This window comes from Glycine max, chromosome 5 (assembly GCF_000004515.6).
Source record: "Glycine max cultivar Williams 82 chromosome 5, Glycine_max_v4.0, whole genome shotgun sequence".
Lineage (NCBI taxonomy): Eukaryota > Viridiplantae > Streptophyta > Magnoliopsida > Fabales > Fabaceae > Glycine > Glycine max.
In genome coordinates, this window is record NC_038241.2 from 39,507,351 (window position 1) to 39,525,380 (window position 18,030).

Genomic DNA, 18,030 nt, shown 5'->3' on the forward strand with positions numbered 1-18,030 from the left:
TTCACAGTAGCCAAAATTAATAAATAAATAGAAGAACTAAAATTCAAACTCGTCATCTGGACGTCGCCGAGAGACGTGACACGTTTTCAGTTCTAAATACAGTTCATTTCCTTGTTTTTTCCGAGGAAGATTGCAAGCAAAAAACAAAACAGAAGAAATTTTCGTACAAGTACCAAGGCAGCAATAGATGCTTACATACAAAGTATTCAACAAAACTAGAGCGAAACCGTTAAGACAGACGTGATTCCAAAGTGGAATTCGGGAAGCTCAAACTCAAAACAGGTACAGGACCCTGCACAAAACTCGTTTATCAACCAATTTAGTAATTTACATACCTCGCCAGGCTCATCACAAAATCAAAAGATCTTGGAAATTTGATGCTGCTCTTTCTCCAAACATGCCAATAGGAGATTCTTGAGTTAAATCCATTTAAGTGGAATCTGCCAAAGTAGCATAGTCTTGCCAGTCGTGGAAGCCCAAGGGGCATTCTTTTCTGACTTGCATAAATTACATCCCCACTCCCCAGTCAAAATATTGTCAATGACTTATGCTACACATGGTAATTCATTCCTACCTTAATCAGACTAATCTGAGGAATGTTTAGTCCTACTGCAGGTGACCGGCAATTTTTCCGGAGAAAAGAGTAGAGGTTGATAGCAAACCTCTTTAGAAATGGTGAGTTCCACTTGGCCTTTACGTGAGAATGACCTATTACATAGGCTGCTCCAGCACGCTTGGCTTCTACAAGTTCCATGAGCTCTTCTTTGACACGTGGATCTTTATATATTACATTTAGCAACTCAAATTGAATCCGTCGTCTAGTATTGAGTTCAGGTGATTCCTGTTCATACATGGCCTGCAGCTTCTTCAATGTCGGAGATTTACTGCTAGTAACAGTCAAAGCTCCAGGAAGATTAATACTGCTGCCTTCTTCAAAACCAGCAGATTCTGACATTCGCAATCTAGTCCCAAACTTCCCCGACGTCCTAACCACTGCCATCCGTCCATCCACTGAACCCTCTGCATTTCCAGAGCAACCTTCTGCTTCCAATTGAATGTATTCTGCTATGCTCATCACCAGGTCATTTTCAAAATCATTTTGATGACTATACACATCTTTGTAGCCATTTCGAACAATGCACCGATACATTCGATAAGATTTGGGTCCAATTCGGCCAATGAGGTATCGTTCTTCATGTGGCACACAAGGCACGGGTACAGTCTTAACACAAACAAAAACAACCACTTGGTAGAAAGCTGGCAGATTTGTCAAGAAATGAGTAAAACTGGCAGGGACCCCAGTAGCCAATTCAGTGTAGATAAGGCCCAATCCAGGCACCCTAACAATTCCAAGACTAGGACCTAATGTAAGGATCGACCTCATTGAAACTTTGTTAAGCATGTCAAATAAATACTTTTTCCTAGAACCATAATGCCACACATACATAACAACCATGAAGACTGCAGAAAGCACGAGTGGAATCCAGCTACCTTTAGGGATTTTCATGCAATAGGATGACAGGAAGAGAATCTCTATTGAGCCAAAGAATAAAGCAAATGCCAGAGCAACTACAAGACTTTGATTCCATACAACGTTGATAACTAGTGATGTCAAACATGTGGTCACAAACACCACAATCAGATATGCCATCCCTGAAAACAAAATGATGTTATTAGCAATCATCAGCTGAAAAACAGTAGTGAATGATAAAATGACCCAGGACATCAGTGTATTTTCACCCACAATCACTGATGTAAAATAAGTTTATTTTTTATTCACTGTTAGCGTAACTTTTACCCTAGAGTCTAATAGTGTTGACAAATCATCGAAAAAGCTCAAACTCTTAGGAAGCTAATATCATAGCCAACTCTTTTAATAACGTCGTAATACATGATTGAATGACAATTTAAAGGGTTCTTATGCTGATACTAATTTTGACTTCTAGTAAAGGTTTTACCTACTTTTGAAATAGATTGAATTGTATGGTTCATTGAGGATGTAACTTAAGTGTCAATGAATCATAATTCAATCATATTTCAATATCAAATAATATACAAGAGAATGTAACTCTGTCTTAAATTATTTTACATAATAAAGAACTAAATAGCCTATTGGATAAAAGAAATATAAGGAAACCCACGAACTAATATTAATTAGATGTTTTAAATAACATTGTTTTTACACAACTTGTGATGGGAACTGAGAGTTAGGGGCAGTGAAACAGTTATTAGCAGAGAGTCACATATCATTAAATGTGTAAAACATGTGTAATAATAAGAATCCATAACAATAGCAGTTATGTATTACGATATCTTGAACAGTAACTTTCATGTTGGCAGCTTAGCGCAGATTTTTAGAATATGTATTGTTAAATATGTGTGCAATAGGGGAATTAGGAGAAATGTGTTCTGTTTTCTGGTAATTTGGACAGAGAAATCATCTATGACTCTGGAACAACAAACTTCACTGTATTGTGTATTCTGTGATCTAATATAACTATTCTTCAATCTACCAACTGGTGTTCTATCAACTTACCATAAGCGTATCCTATATTGCTCATGTCTCCTAAACCAACTGTTGCAGCCAAGCTGATTATCATAAGAATCCAGTTTATCTCTGGTATATATGTCTGACCAGGGATCCACCTTCTGGAATGTACTGCCTTAACCCGAGGGAAACATTCAAATGCATGGCATTGTTGGACAATTGAGAACGTTGAAGCAATGACAGCCTGACTTGCCACTATTACTGCCAAAGCAGCCACCACAAATACTGGCCAAAATAGAATATCTACAAAATGACAAAAACATTCTGAAATAAATTATGGAGACTCAAAGAAGTACCGCAGTCTCATCAAAAACATATGGCAGTACATTATTACCAGCTCAACAATTTTGCTTCATTTACCATTCAAGTAAATTTTTTGCATACAGTGACCCAAATGCTAAAAGTAAGAGGTGATGTTATTCCACTAAAGACATAGTACACAGTAGACTTAAGAAACCAGATACGGTTGTCTTAGTGGTTCCTTTTATGGGGAAGAAATGATAAAAGAGTACAAAACCACAAGGAAGGAAAATAACAACAACTAACCCATTGGAGGCTTTAGCTAAAAAATGATCAACTAGTGTTAAGCTAAACCCATTGCCCATGTCTTTGATACAATGAAAAATAGGAGCAGGAACAGGGTCTACCAATTTGTTCACCAACAACTGTCATACATTAACAACAGTACAGTACAAGAAGTTTAATTTTTTCTGTTCAAAATATAGAAAATTTCCCCAGTTTTATCTCAAATTCACGAGGAACTTACATCCTATATAATAAAAGTGACATTACTTAAACTGTTGCAATTGCCAGCACTTTTTCCTAAGATCAATTATATTCTAGCCTTCTAGTTAGAGGTTGGGTTTCAGCTAGAAAAAGATAGTGTAAAACACAGTCTAATCTATAGACACTACAACAGTATAGAATCTTGAGCAAGAAATTATAGATATCACCTTTTTCAAAACCGGGAATCATAATACAATTATAAAAATTAATGTAACTATGTAAGCGAAACCAACTTAAGTTTCTAGAACATAGGGAAAAGTTTGAGTTCATTAAAAACATGCTATGAAGAAAAATGCACAGTAATACATCCACCCCAAATAGAATTCAGCACTAAAATATTTCTCTGCTAGATTAGTAAATCTCAAAGTCAAAGGTTAAAGTTATCTATCAAAACTGTCCACATAAACCGGTCGAGCATTGCCAGAACTCGTATCCAATTCTGTCAAGTTACCAGTGCTGGCATCAGTTCATAATGAACAATTTGGGATACAGGGAATAAAAAGATAATACTTCAAATTTCATATATTAGTATATTACTAGGACAGAAAAAATTTGATCATTCAAAGAACCCCAAATTATCAGCAGTTCAATATACTGCTACTTAGAAAGTCCATAGGCATCTAAAGTAATCAAATTCTTCTGAATGCAGATAACTTCAATCCATGTTTTTCTAGAACTGTACAAGAAGACCTATCAGAAATCTATTATTCTTAGCATTTACATTTAACTGACCTGGAATAGAAGCATAAAAGCTTATAGGCACTGCAGATAAATTCTTTGAAAGAAAAGCAGCCTGCCCCATGTATTGAAGAACTAGACATGGGTAAATGATACAAAAAAATGCAACCTGCATGGTAACAAGGATACAATAGCGGTTACAACAATCACTTTCAAAAACAAAATCTATCTAAAAGTTGTGGCATTCTGTTTAAAATGAGGAATCACTATTAAGGACTCAATTTATTATGTCAAGGGCCACAGGTGAAGGTAAATTATGTGAAATTGAAATACATTACCACAGGAAAATCAACTCAAAGTTTGATTTCACATATTCCATTTTAGCTAGAGTTCTTGATAACAAATCAAGAATAACTTTCTAAATGTCATTGACCTACAGTGTAACAAATCCTAAACTCCTTCAGTTGTTATGCATGTGCATCATTAATTCATTATAAACAAAGGTTTGACTTTTATGATACAATGTGTGTAATAATACAAATTAGTGTGTATCATTCCTTCTTTGTGGTAACTTTCCATCCGAAGTTCAGTTCTTTCATAGCATAAAATCATCAACAATCTTATATAATAGGCAATCTAACATGTCAAAATCTGAGAAAATTATATTACAACTAGGTACACATATTACTGACTGAAGGAAATTATCATCACCCTTACAGAAACCTGCAGTAGAATAATGTTAATCATTCTTGGTATCTATTTGGAGGGTCAGTCATGAACAGAGCATTGACAGTTAACCATGAAGTCAAAATCCAACCAAATAATTACTGGCCACACATACCCTAACAGGTGTTTGTCTGTAGTACCCAAGGTCTGCAAACATAGCATCAGTTCCTGGACATGACGATAAAAAAAGAATGAATTTGGCAACAATGAGGCTTAAACGGAACTTGAATTTTAAAAGAGATGCAGACCTGTAACACACAGAAATACTCCTCCAAGATTAGTCCAACCATCTTTTCCTGTAAGCCTAAAGAACTTGTATGTATAATATGGTGAAAGAGCCTGATATACTCTTGGATTCCACTTGATGACATTGTAAATACCAATCATTAAAATAGTCAGTAACCATAGGATGATTATGGGAGGAAACATGAATGCAACTTTGTAGGAGCCACGGTGTTGCATAACAAAGAGTCCAATCAGTAGAACACAAGAAATAAGAGACACCATACCTGTGAAATGATATATGTGTAAGTTTAGCTAGCAAAATTGTATAATATTTTTCAAGGAAGAAATATAGGGCCTTCCAAAAAAAAAAGGAAGAAATATAGGACCAGTACCACATAGCAAGCATATCAGGTGAGAATTGTTCTCAATCGTTAACATGAGAACAAATCTTTATCATACTCATACAAGATTTGAAGATACAACCATATATGAATGATCAAGATTAAAACTGAATAAAACCAATCTTGAGCATCCATGTATGATTATATAGTCAAGATCTGTTGTTCCCTAGTAATTTTGCTTATGCTGAAGAACAATGAAAAGCAAGCTTAATTCAATTTTTTTTTCTGAAAATGCTTAATCAATATATATATAAATAATGCTCAACAAGTGACAATTGAGAACCTAATCAAGAGACCATTATTTTTTAATTAACCCACGCACAATATAATGAGCTTGGGGTAAAATAGGGGAAGTTATCTAGGTTAAGGACCTTAATAAAAGTCATCGTAAATTAACAATCACATTCTCTGGAGTTACATTACATGATTTAATGTTACACTCTAAGTTACCTTCTTTCTATGTAGTCTGTATTAAATTATTAGTTGATTAATTTAATTCATTTAGATTTTCTTTTTGTGTGTGTACAATGATGGCAACAAGGTTTGAACCTAGGAGCTTGTGGCCCCCGCCTCAAAAAAAAAAAAAAAAACACTACAAGGCCAGCTCTAGTGGGTAATTCATTTAGATCATTTAAGCTTTGAGTATTACATATTATTTGGTGGAAGATTAGCATTTTCCACTTACTTTTGTTTGTAATCTTTGCTTCAATTTTCAGTCCTTCAATGGATGAACGAACTGCAAGATAGAATTCTTATCAGCAGAGGTACAAATAGAGCTAATACAATGGTAAGACATCAATCAGATAAGATGTTCCACCAGACACACTAACATATTTGTGAGGAGAAAAAAATGTCACCTTACCTGAAATGGCAGGCATGAGTGCACCAACACAAATTACCATGCAAGCACCCAGTAAAACAAAAATAAGCAAAACTGTTTTTGTACTCTTGTGTTTCTCAATGAATCTTTTCAAAGGTGAGGGTGGTATATTTCTATTTGAGGAACCAGGTTTGTGATATGTAGATAGCTCCTCATCAGAAGCTTGATGATTAGGAAGCAAACAAAATTTTGCATTTCTGCAAAGGTGTGAGTACAAAGCAACGATTCCCCCTGTAAAAGTTAAGTGTATTAGCATTACCACAATAATTTTAGTAACAAGAAAAAAAAAAGGACCTAAGTTGACAGAATAATAAAGAAAAATAGCCCTTACCTTCACCATTATCATCTGCACTTAACATGATAATGGCATACTTCAGCAAAGAAATAATTGAGAGAGTCCAAAAGATCAAAGAAAATGCACCAAATATTGCATCCTCATGTTGGACATTTTTCAGTCTTCCAGAAAATATACTTTGATAGACATAAAGAGGGGATAAGGTCAAGTCACCAAACATAAAGCCTAAACTCTGGTATGCCAAAAACAAAAGTGCTCTGTATTGAAATTTCAGTCCCACCTGTTAATAAAGAAAAAACATATATACATGTATATAAGGTCTTTAAGTTCAATAAAATAAACTTTAGGTTAAAAAGGAAATCAATGAACAAAAGAATAGATTATGCAGGTATTCAATGCTTTTCTTCTGCACAGGCATACTACTCCTGTAAGTTGCTCATTAGCCATTTGATAATAAAAGACAAAAGAGTTGCAGAAGAACACAAGTATTATGGCATAAAAAGATTCTACCAATATATTGCATATGATAAATAATAGACTATAGAGGTTTATGTTCAGGAACAGTTTCAGCTTAATTTTCTAAGCTTCTACCTACATAGCATATGTTCACCACACAATAACTCGCATTTCTTTCTCGGTTTCTGATGCAAAATACATTATATGCTGTATGTGATCGGCTCCATGCCAGTGATCCACGTTTACAATGACGATCAAATTTGAAACAACGGATCTCATTTTCACTTCGCACATTCTTTTTTTACGATAAAAATGGTGCTTATTCAATAATTACTACATCACACATTCATTCGTTAGGATTGGATCGATGCTACGGAAATCGAATCTGAAAAGACGAAAAACAAGCGCAGAAAGTTCCAGAAGCATTGCAAAACGTTTATGATCCAGTTTGTGATTAAGTTAGGGTTGGAATTGTGGGAAAAAAGAGGTGGAGATGGAGAAGAAGGGAAAACGTACCACGGTTGATGCACCTCGTTCTCTACTCGCATCTGAGCTCATAGCGAAGCCAGAAGAAAACAGAGCAAGCGGTTATGGTTTTGAGAGAAAGAGAGCGTTGTCGTTGCGCTCGTTTTTGGAAAGGAAAAAAATGGAAAAATCGACTCCAACTGTTGTATATTGGGACCGCGAAATTGCCTCGAATGTAGAACGTGTTTGATTATTTTATTAGGTCCACCATAAACTCGGTTTTTTCCCTTACTGTAGTTCATGTATCATTTATATATTCTTATAAAACTGCTATCGTAAATTTTAACTAATGAAATTCACTAGCATTTCCTAATTGTGTTTTAAAATATAAAATATTTCCTGCGGGTCATTGTTGATCGCATGTTAGTATTTTTTTCATGTTGTAGTTCTTTTTTATCTCATCAGGGATTGAATATAGCTTTTCCTTCTTCACCTGGTTATTGACTTATTGTCGTTTATTAGCATTTCTATTTTCTTCTTATTCTTTCTAGATAAGTAAAATACATAATAGTCTAAAATATAAATAAATTTTAATTAATTTCATCTTATTTAGTAAAACTATTCTTAAAATATTTTTTTATTTAATTTAGACTAAAAATAATATGATTTACTTATCCAAACTATGTAATTTGTTTTTTCCCCCATATTTTTCTCAACCAGCACTTCATCAATTACTCCTCATATGCAATTATTTTTTATCTTATCTTTTCATATATAGAAACACGTTCATCTCAACATAGATTAATTTTTTTATTTACTGCATAATGCTGCACAAGCATCCGTGGAATTTGTATGAGATGCTGCATTATGATTTGTATGGCATCGCTGAATATGCACACTGCTGCAGTGAGTAGGGGATGACAGCCTGGCGTACTCAGGGGTGTTCAGAGTTGGATTGGATCAGTTTGATTAAATCCATCCGATAAAATATTAACAGTGGTCTTTGTGCAATTCTTTTTATAAATTTGATCTAATTTCTAACTGATCATTAACGAATTGACTTGATTGAGTTTAAATATTTTTTATTTTATAAAAAATAATAATTTTTTTTACTTAAAATTTTATAAATATATAATGATTAAATATACTAAAAGATATCAAATTATAATAATATTTAATTAATAAAATTAATGATTTTAATGTTAATATAATATTTTTATTTTAAATAAAAATAAAGTATTATATTAATATAATAAAACATAAATGAAATCAATACAAAGATAAAAATAACAACTTGAAAAAAATTATAAATGATTTAATTTAATAAATTATATAAACTAAAAACTAATATGTTTTACATTTAATAATTAATTTTTATATAATAATAAATTTAATTATATGGTAAGAATTGGATTGAGTTAAAAAAAAATCTATTATCTAATCTGTTTATGATCATATCTTAATTGTATTAAATTGAATTTAACCTAAACATTTTAAAAAAAAAAAAATTAACTTAATATAATTAGATGGGTCAGATTGAATCACGAGTAGGCCTGAACATGTAAACACAATTCTAAAACAACAAAATAGGTTCTATCCTTAAATCAAAATTCATCACAAAAATGTTCAAAACTTCAAATATAATCTATTTGAAAAGCTTTTAGAATAGACTTTTCCTGCATATTAATTTTAATATAAAATCCATAATTAAGACTATATATATATACAATTACATTTATAGATTTAAAATAAATTTTATTAAATTATAAACTAAACGGGTTGCAATGTGCAAGGAAAATGAAAACTGTACCTTCCTCAGGAGTGGGACGGGAGTCCGGAACCAAAAGATGAATTTATGGTCTGCCCATGCCCGTCCACGGATATGGATAAGTCATAACTGTTTATTAAGATTTGTGAGAAACAAAAAAAGAAAATCATTGTTTATAAACTAGTTTAAGAAAAGCCAAAAATGGAAAAGCCTTGCTCTTTCAACCCCAATGACCTTGACTTCAGCATAAGAGAATAATTAAAAACAAATTAAGCTAATTTGCAAGTTGTGCAATTTATCCTAGTCCATTGGCCGGCCAGCTCCAACTAATATACACGTCCAACAATACATACGAAGAAACAAAAAAGAGTAACAAGCTATACCAAGTCAATAAATTATTGGATGACAATTTGCAGATTAAATTATCTATTGGATGTGTAGTCAATTAATATACCATTAGTTAATTCTAGTTAGCCTCTTGACTTTTATTATCTATGAAGAAAGTCTTGATTCTTGACATTTTTTCACGTCTCAAAGACTGATGTTCGTATATAGCGCAGAAAGGCCAACCGCACTTGGGAGACTACAAAGAAAATCACGAGTTTATCACAGTACAGAGACTGTTTTGCATTGTCTCATTATGTTTCTCTGTACCTCTGCAGCCAAAATATGCATATCCATATTCTCACAGTACATGTCATGATTGACATATTGGTGAATTATTAGGAACGATTAATTTAATTACAATGTTAACACTCTGCATAAACCAAGAGACGAACTGAATAAAATGTGCCTCACTTGTGAAAAAAAGGATTGTTCTGTTTTTCCTTTGATTTGTACCCATTCGTGTCTGCTCAAGCAGTAGAAATAAACTTGTCCAACTAGAGTCTAGACCCACAAATATCATGCAAGTGCCTAATCAAATAGCAGGCCGTAATACTAAAACGTGTAGACACTCTGAACCCAACAAACCACAAAGCATAGCTTATTTGCGACGTCTTTGGGTTATGTGCGTTATGTCTGGGTTGCCTTTCCTCATCATGGCTACAAACTCATCATAGTTAATTCTTCCATCCTGCAAGAAATTTGAGAATTAATATTGCAAAGGATAATTAAACACTACAAACATCTACAACTTGGCACTAGGATAACCAACAATGAGAGAACTAGGATGAGACCCCATGAGATGATACGGCTTATCAAGTTAAAAAAAATACAAGTAAAGTTCTAGGCCTGGATCCTGTTTAGATAAATTTCTCCTTAAACACTTCTAAGAGAAAGAAAACAAAAAGATTAAAAAAAAATTGAGCTTCTCCTCAAGCTAAAATCAATTTATGTACCTTAACTTTTAGAGAAGTTATCTGAAAAGAACTTTCACAAAAGTTAAGTGCATAAGTTGATTTTAACTTCAATTCATTTAACCTTGTTTTCTTCTCCTATATGTGCTTATAGAAACAGTTATCAAAACAGGACATGCTCTATTTACTTTATGAAACAAGAGAGCAGCATTACCCAACAATATAATTAGCGCATTTTCTAGAATGACATTAATGTTTACAAGGGACTAAGCAAAAAAAAAAAATATATATATATATATATAGAGAGAGAGATATAAAGGAACAAAAAAATAGGTAAAAGGAAAGTAACTACATTGTCTGTATCAACTTCAGCAATGATCTCCTTTATTGTTTTCTCATCACCCATATTATATTTCTTAAGGGCAGATTCCAACTCTTCCATTGTGATGTACCTAAACGGAAGCAACAAGAAGAAAACTAACACAAAAATCAGTAAGGTGATAATGTTGCTAAACTATAAATTATCAATAACAAATAAATGAGATTACCCGCTCTTATCATTGTCAAAATATTCAAAGGCTTTATATAGGTGATCCTCTCTTTCCATTCTATTCATGTGCATGGTAGCAGTTATAAATTCAATGTAATCAATGGTTCCATTTCCATCTACATCAGCCTGAGAACCAAATAATTGTCATCATATAGTTTATGAAAGACCATGATTAAAATCAATAAGTGGAAACCTAGTAATCACAATATCATGTAGCCATAAGGATACTATCCATCTTGGCATCTCCTTTCCCCGCAATTGTTGCACACAGCACAATGATACATAAAGCATCAAGTTCTTTATAAGTGCAAAACAAGACTTGGATGCTAATGATTATCAACAAGACAGGAGATGAGATTGCAAAGAAAGAATTAAATTGTATATATGGATATACAAGGGCTCAAAGAGATACTTAGCTATAGGAAGCAAACTCCATTAGTTTAGCATCACTTCATCATAAGTGCAAACCTCGGTTTTGGATACAGATACTAATAAACAAAGACAGGATGAGCTTGCAGAGAATGAGTTTAACGGTATTTGACACACATATAAACTTAGCTATGGGGAGCCCAACTCCAGTAGTTAAGTGATGTGGCCCCAAAGCCCAAGATCACTAAGGTGTATGTAATGAGAGGCAAAAGGTGCATTCTGGCTAGGAGAGACTAGGCACTAACAAATGAGAGTAAATCTTTTGAAAGAAACACTGGACAAAAATACAACCATAAAAAGAAAACAATAACCTTACCGCTTCCATCAACTGCCTAACTTCAGATTCGGAAAGTTTAGTACCCAATTTTGGGAGACCAGCTTTCAACTCTTCGAATGTGATTGTTCCACTGTTATCTGTGTCCATGGATTTGAACATTTCTTTCAAGCCAATAATTTCTTCTTCAGAAAGGTTTTCAGCAATAACCTGTATTGAAATAAATTAATAAAATACTTTTCATAAGTCATTTAGTCAGGATATTGGATACAGAAGCTGTGTATGAAACCAAATCATTCAAGACAAGTTGATCTTATTACGAAACTAAATAATATGCTGCTTCCATTACATGATATTGTGCATGACTCATGTTATGGATGGCGGACAGATGCTACCCCAACTGTTGTTGGGTTACGATGACATGGGTTCGAGGGTGTGGGGGCTTCGCACCCCACAATATGGTACAGGGTGATTTGGTAGTATTGTATAGTAGGTTTAAGGTTTATTATTATTACAATGTAACCCTTGATTAATAAGAAAAGAAACTGCCGCTCTGCTCCCAAGGACATAGACACAGTTACCTTCCGTTGCTAACACATTAGAAGGTTACATTGACAAATGAGTAGACGGATATTAACATCAGCAAAAGCAACTATCCTTTGATCCAGTCGGCTATGAATGCCTTCTTCACATTTATTCATTTATATAGTGGAGTTTGCAGATATTTTACCAAAAGCTTGATTATGATGTTCATGATGATAAAACTTAAAAGATAATTTACCTTCAGAGCTACTTTTTTTAGCTTGTTCATTGCTCGGAATTGTTTCATTCTGGTTAAAACAGCAATATCAAGAGGCTTATCAGGTGCATCTCCATCCACTCTCATCCAGGGATGATCTGCACCATATATAAGATATAGTAATGTTATTATGACTGACTAATTCAAATAAATAAATTGCCAAGAGTTATAGTTAAATGTTCTTATGATGGGTTAGTGCTTTAGAAGAAGTGGCAATCACTTGGAAACTAAAAAATTAATCAGAGTACACTCCTGCATACTACTCTTTTAAGTACATAGTTATCATATATCAAAGGGGTGTAACAAGGGACAAAACAAGAGCACATTATACATGAGGTTAGAAGAAAATCTGAAGTTCAGGAATTTGTAGAAAGAATAGTTGGGTCTTGACCTACATTTCATTTCTTTTTTGGTTTTTTTCTTGGGAGGGGGTTGAAGTGTTTTATATGTGACAATTATTTTTCATTCTTTTTCATTTTACTGAATGAATCACACTATTCCAATGTCCTTAACAATATCACAGATCTATCAAATGACAACTATTTTGAATATCCATATCCTATTTCTTGTCTGTTATCTCAGCCTCACTGAATCATAGTGTAATGCCCATCCTACAGGTTCAGAACCTCTCTAGGAGGTTAAACTGTGGCAGACTCTTCTCCTCATTGTCAGCATGTTTAAAATAAAATATAAACCACATTTGGCATAAAAATGAAACAATTTATGTTCATGAGTAGAATTTAACTTACTAAGTACTTCAACCGCTGAAAGTCGCTCTTTAGGGTCAGCTCGTAGCATCTTCTTGACCAGATCTTTGGCACTACTTGATATGGAAGGCCAAGGATCTGATGCAAAATCAATATGTCCACGAAGAATAGCATCAAAGATACCCTGTTCATTTTCTTCACATAAAAGATTAACAAACAAAGTGAAAAACATTGGAAAGGTTCAAAACTGTATATATCAAGGTACAAGAAAAGAAAACTTCCACAGTAAAGCACCAACATGATCCTATTGAAGCTCAAAACAAAGCAGAAGGTTCAAACAGTTGTGATAGATGTTATACAAGGATGAAGCCATCTGCCTTCACTTAACAACCTAAGCTTTCTGGACAGTTAATTCATGAAACCAATAAACAAGTTTACAAGTTACAACCATTAACATCATAAATTCCATGCAAGATATATCTCATTCTCATTACCTATGTTGCATTGATATGGTTGATATGGGTACAGTAACAGCACGTGATACAGACACAGGTATGTGATATGACAATATTTAAAAATTGACACGTAAGTTTTTCTGAGTTTACGAGTTCACAGGCACGTTTCAAGTTAACTCGTTAACAAACTCTCTTTTTGGTAGACTTGGAATAGACTTGGTAAACTCGCGAGTTTAAGTTTGAGTTTGCTGGATTAAGAAATTTAACCCAAAATGTTCATGTAATGTACTGCATTTTATTGATTCTTTAAGTGGCATTGGTCCTTTTAAAGTTATTTTAAGTGTTATCATTTTAAGAAGTTTAAGAAGTTATGTTTTGTTATTGTGTGAACTTATTATGTATGTTTTATTTGGTGCAGTTTGAACTTATCATAGTGATATTCTACTAGACTTAGTTATTCTAGGATTGTGGAATTTGTGATTTAGTACTATTATGCTTTATTATGGTGTTGAGATGATTAATTGGTATGTTATTTATAGGTACGAGTCTACAAGTCGAGTTTACGGAGCTCCCATGAGTCTACGTAGACTCTCATGTTTGATAACATAGCAGGTAGGTTAACATAATTATTAACACACATAAATTTCAAAACATAACAACATAAATAGAATATATAGATTGTTGTGAACACATTTATAACAAAAGAATAAAAATTAAACTCATCTCACAGCTAAGAATGGATTTGATTGAGGGGGGAGGGGGGTCCCAAGTTTTAACTAAAAAATATCATTCCTTTTCAAGAAGTAATGATTTGCTAGTAGACAAGGTAAACCTAGCCATACCTCAAACCATACCTATTCTGCCCATTTAAAAAAATAGTAATTTTGATAAATGCTTAGGCATACTCAACACGTGTCCATGGTATTGAACTACCATGTGTATGTTATCTTGATCAATCTTCCCATGACACAACCGAATTTTTCAGTTTATGAAAAATAATTAATAAAACTCGACTAGGTGTGACGTGGATATTGACTGGAACCATAGACACGTGGGTACTCCCAGATCATACAATAAATTCTTGTCCATATTCAGCTTCGTCTCAACTCACCAAAAGAAGTTCCCAGCTTATCAACTTTAAAAAATAAAATTGAGGGTCTAAATATTTACTAGTTAAAAAGGAAGGAGTTCTACCTGCCCAAAAAGGTGGAACACCAGAAAGTAGAATGTACAATATAACTCCAGCACTCCAAATATCAGCTTCAGGTCCATAACTTCTTCTCAGCACCTCAGGAGCAACATAGTAAGCACTCCCAACAAGGTCTCTAAACACATCCCCTGTTCTCAAAAGTCAAAACCCAACTCCCCAAGTCAACCAACCCTGTCACTTGATAAACTTCTCAACAATGAACAAACACTTAAAATATATATATATATTGTTTGGATAAACTTCTAATTTTCTTCTATCCTGAATAGGTAAATGTTTGTTGCTTAATTCATTTTGACTTTCTACTTCTTTTTATCCTCCTCCTCCAAGTACTAGTTCAAAAGTTGATCCACAGCGAGTAACTAACTAAGTAACTAACCTGGCTTAAAAAAGACGGAGAGGCCAAAATCTGTGGCCTTGAGGGGGGAATCATCGTTCTTGTTGAGCAACAAGAAATTCTCGGGCTTCAAGTCCCTATGCATGACTCCCATGGAGTGGCAGTTATGGACGACGGTGACGATCTGGCGGCAGGAGTTGGCGGCGGCGCGCTCGGAGTAGTGGCCCTTGGTGATGATGCGGTCGAAGAGCTCACCGCCGGCGCAGAGCTCCATGACGAGGTTGACGGAGTGGCGGTCCTCGTAGGCGCCCTTGAGCTCGACGATGTTGCGGTGGCCGGTGAGGTGGTGCATGATCTGGACCTCGCGGCGGATGTCGTCGATGTCGTCGCGGTTGACCAGCTTCCGCGTCGCGATTGACTTGCACGCGAACTGCTCCTTCGTGGCCTTGTGGGTCACCAGGTACGTCACGCCGAACTGCCCGCGCCCCAGCTCCCGCCCGAATATGTAAATGGACCGGACATCCTCCATGGGCCGGCCCAAAACCCGGCCCAGCGAGGAGGAGGAGGAGGAGGTCGGTGGGGGCTTGGGGAGTTGGGGTGAAGGGTTTGAGTTGGGAGGGAGGACGGTTATGCCGTTGTGGTGGGGATGGTCGTCGGAGTAGGTGGTGGGGGCTCCGGCCCCGCTGCTGCAGTTTCCCATGGACTAAGGTCAAAATAGGAGGAGAACGGTAGTCGGAGGAAGAGGTTGGTTCGTTGGTCTTGGTCAGAGGAAGACCAAGTGTGTCTGTGTCGGGTCTTAAAACGATGTGGCCGGCACAAGGACTAAAATGGACTTTGCTCCATAATTCTTAACTACTACTACTAATTAAAAGACATCTAATGTTAATTAAGTTACATTTAAAGAAATATAATTTTATTTTTTTTCATTTTTTTACTGTAATTTTTATAAAAATTCAGTTCAAAAACTATCCAAAGTCACTTTTCTAAGAAGTTCAAACGCAAATATTTTAGTTTATAAAAATATTTTTAACTTCATTCTTGATTAGAGATAAAAAAAATGTTTGGTTGTTGTTTTTTAGAGATAAATTTATTTTTAAAAATGTCTTTAATTAAAATTTAAAAAATATATTTGTGTATTCGGGTGATAAAATTATATCCAAATTATTTTTAATATAAATTTTTTAAACAGTAATCACTTTAAATTTAATTTTAATACTCAAATTTAATTAAAAATATTTTTTAAGAAAACAAAATGTCGTCTACACACGGATTTTTTTTTTTTTTTGGAAAGAGTCGACACACATAATTAAAAAGCACTAAGAAAGAATGTGTTTGGAAGAAAAAAAAATGTAGGAGATAAATTTTGAATTTTCTTAATAGAACTCGCATGTTTTATACTTCAATTTAAAAATTCAACTCCTATTTTCATTCTCAGTAGACAAAACACACCTCGGAACACCATCTTACGTGTACTGTCCTAATGGAAGTCTCCATATCCGTGTCTTTGTAGTTATTGTAAGTAGCTTTGTTCGTTGATATATTTTGCATTTTTGAATTGGAAGAATCACAAACAAAGTCATTTCTGCTCACTGATTATATGCTAAATATAGTTTAATAATTTATTTTAACGAATGGTTTCTTAGATTTTCAGTATTTGATAAAATTAGATTTTAATATTAAGTTATCCTCATTTAATGCTTTTTTTTACTATAACATTCATGAAATATTCACTGATAATTAATATTCATCAAAAGATCTAATAATGTAATTGACTACTTGTGGTTTTTTAATTATATATTTTTTCATCTACAAGAATTTTAAATATTATTTTAAGAAATCAAACCCAATTTCATCCAACCAATAACTTGATCGTTAATGTCGTTCTTTAATTAATGTTTTATTTAAAAATGATTAAAGATAAAATTTATTATCTTTTATCAATGCATTCTTAAATTATATTATTTTTTATTTTAAAATTATGATTATGTTTGTTAAAAAAGAGTACGCTTTGTATTTTAATTTATTTTTAAGTAAACAAATTTATTAAGAATTATTTTCCTCTCTATAAGTCTTCATATCATCAACAATTTAAAATATTTACAATCAATTTTAAATGTGAATGTTTTTAAAAAGAATTTCTCCTCGTTTAGTCATGAAGTTTTTCGAATAAAATATTTAGTTTTTTTTATAATTTATTTATTTTAAATTCTTTTTCCCAATTTCAATTTCATTTTAATTTAATTCAAAATTTCAAATCTTGATATAACACATTAAATTTAAAATATATTTTATTTTTAAATAAAATAAATTTTAAATTAAAATTGTTATAATTTTAATCAAATTATAATTTAATTTTAAAATCATGAATTTTTACATATTATATCAACAAAAGTAATATATGTGAACTGCAATAATTTATTTTCACTATATTTGTTTTTATAATTATTTTAATCAATTTTAAAAGTCACATCTCCTTCATTTATTGATATTAAAATATCTAGTATTATTTTAAAGTTATTTTTTGTTTGTACATCTTGTTTAAATTTTATAACATCTAAATGATACACAGAAAGTTCCTCAACGTAAGAAACCTAACAAACCATACGAAGCAAAAAAAAAAAAAAAACCTAACAAACCATTTATCAACTTTAAGGAGATTGACACTTTGTTTGTTTGCACCAAAATTAAAAGGAACAAATAAGAGAAGAACAAAAACTTTAATTTTTGTTTCATTCCTTCATTTGGT

At 33.3% G+C, this 18,030-nt stretch overlaps 2 protein-coding genes across 2 annotated transcripts; both read right to left on the minus strand.

Annotated features, from left to right (window-relative positions):
- On the minus strand, positions 1-7,718 carry LOC100777998 (potassium transporter 3). The gene is made up of 9 exons (XM_003525314.5): positions 7,512-7,718; positions 6,576-6,819; positions 6,227-6,475; positions 6,050-6,100; positions 4,987-5,247; positions 4,854-4,906; positions 4,067-4,181; positions 2,537-2,791; positions 1-1,653 (listed from the first exon to the last, which is right to left on the minus strand). The coding sequence occupies exons 1-9, from the start codon at positions 7,551-7,553 to the stop codon at positions 551-553; spliced, it is 2,373 nt and encodes a 790-aa protein (XP_003525362.1). The 5' UTR covers positions 7,554-7,718; the 3' UTR covers positions 1-550.
- A 2,192-nt stretch (positions 7,719-9,910) lies between these two features.
- On the minus strand, positions 9,911-16,200 carry LOC100777096 (calcium-dependent protein kinase 1). The gene is made up of 8 exons (XM_003525312.4): positions 15,327-16,200; positions 14,935-15,078; positions 13,328-13,480; positions 12,561-12,676; positions 11,822-11,989; positions 11,075-11,202; positions 10,879-10,978; positions 9,911-10,303 (listed from the first exon to the last, which is right to left on the minus strand). Exons 1-8 carry the CDS (start codon positions 15,982-15,984, stop codon positions 10,214-10,216), a joined length of 1,557 nt encoding a protein of 518 aa, XP_003525360.1. The 5' UTR covers positions 15,985-16,200; the 3' UTR covers positions 9,911-10,213.
- Between the last annotated feature and the right edge of the window lie 1,830 nt (positions 16,201-18,030).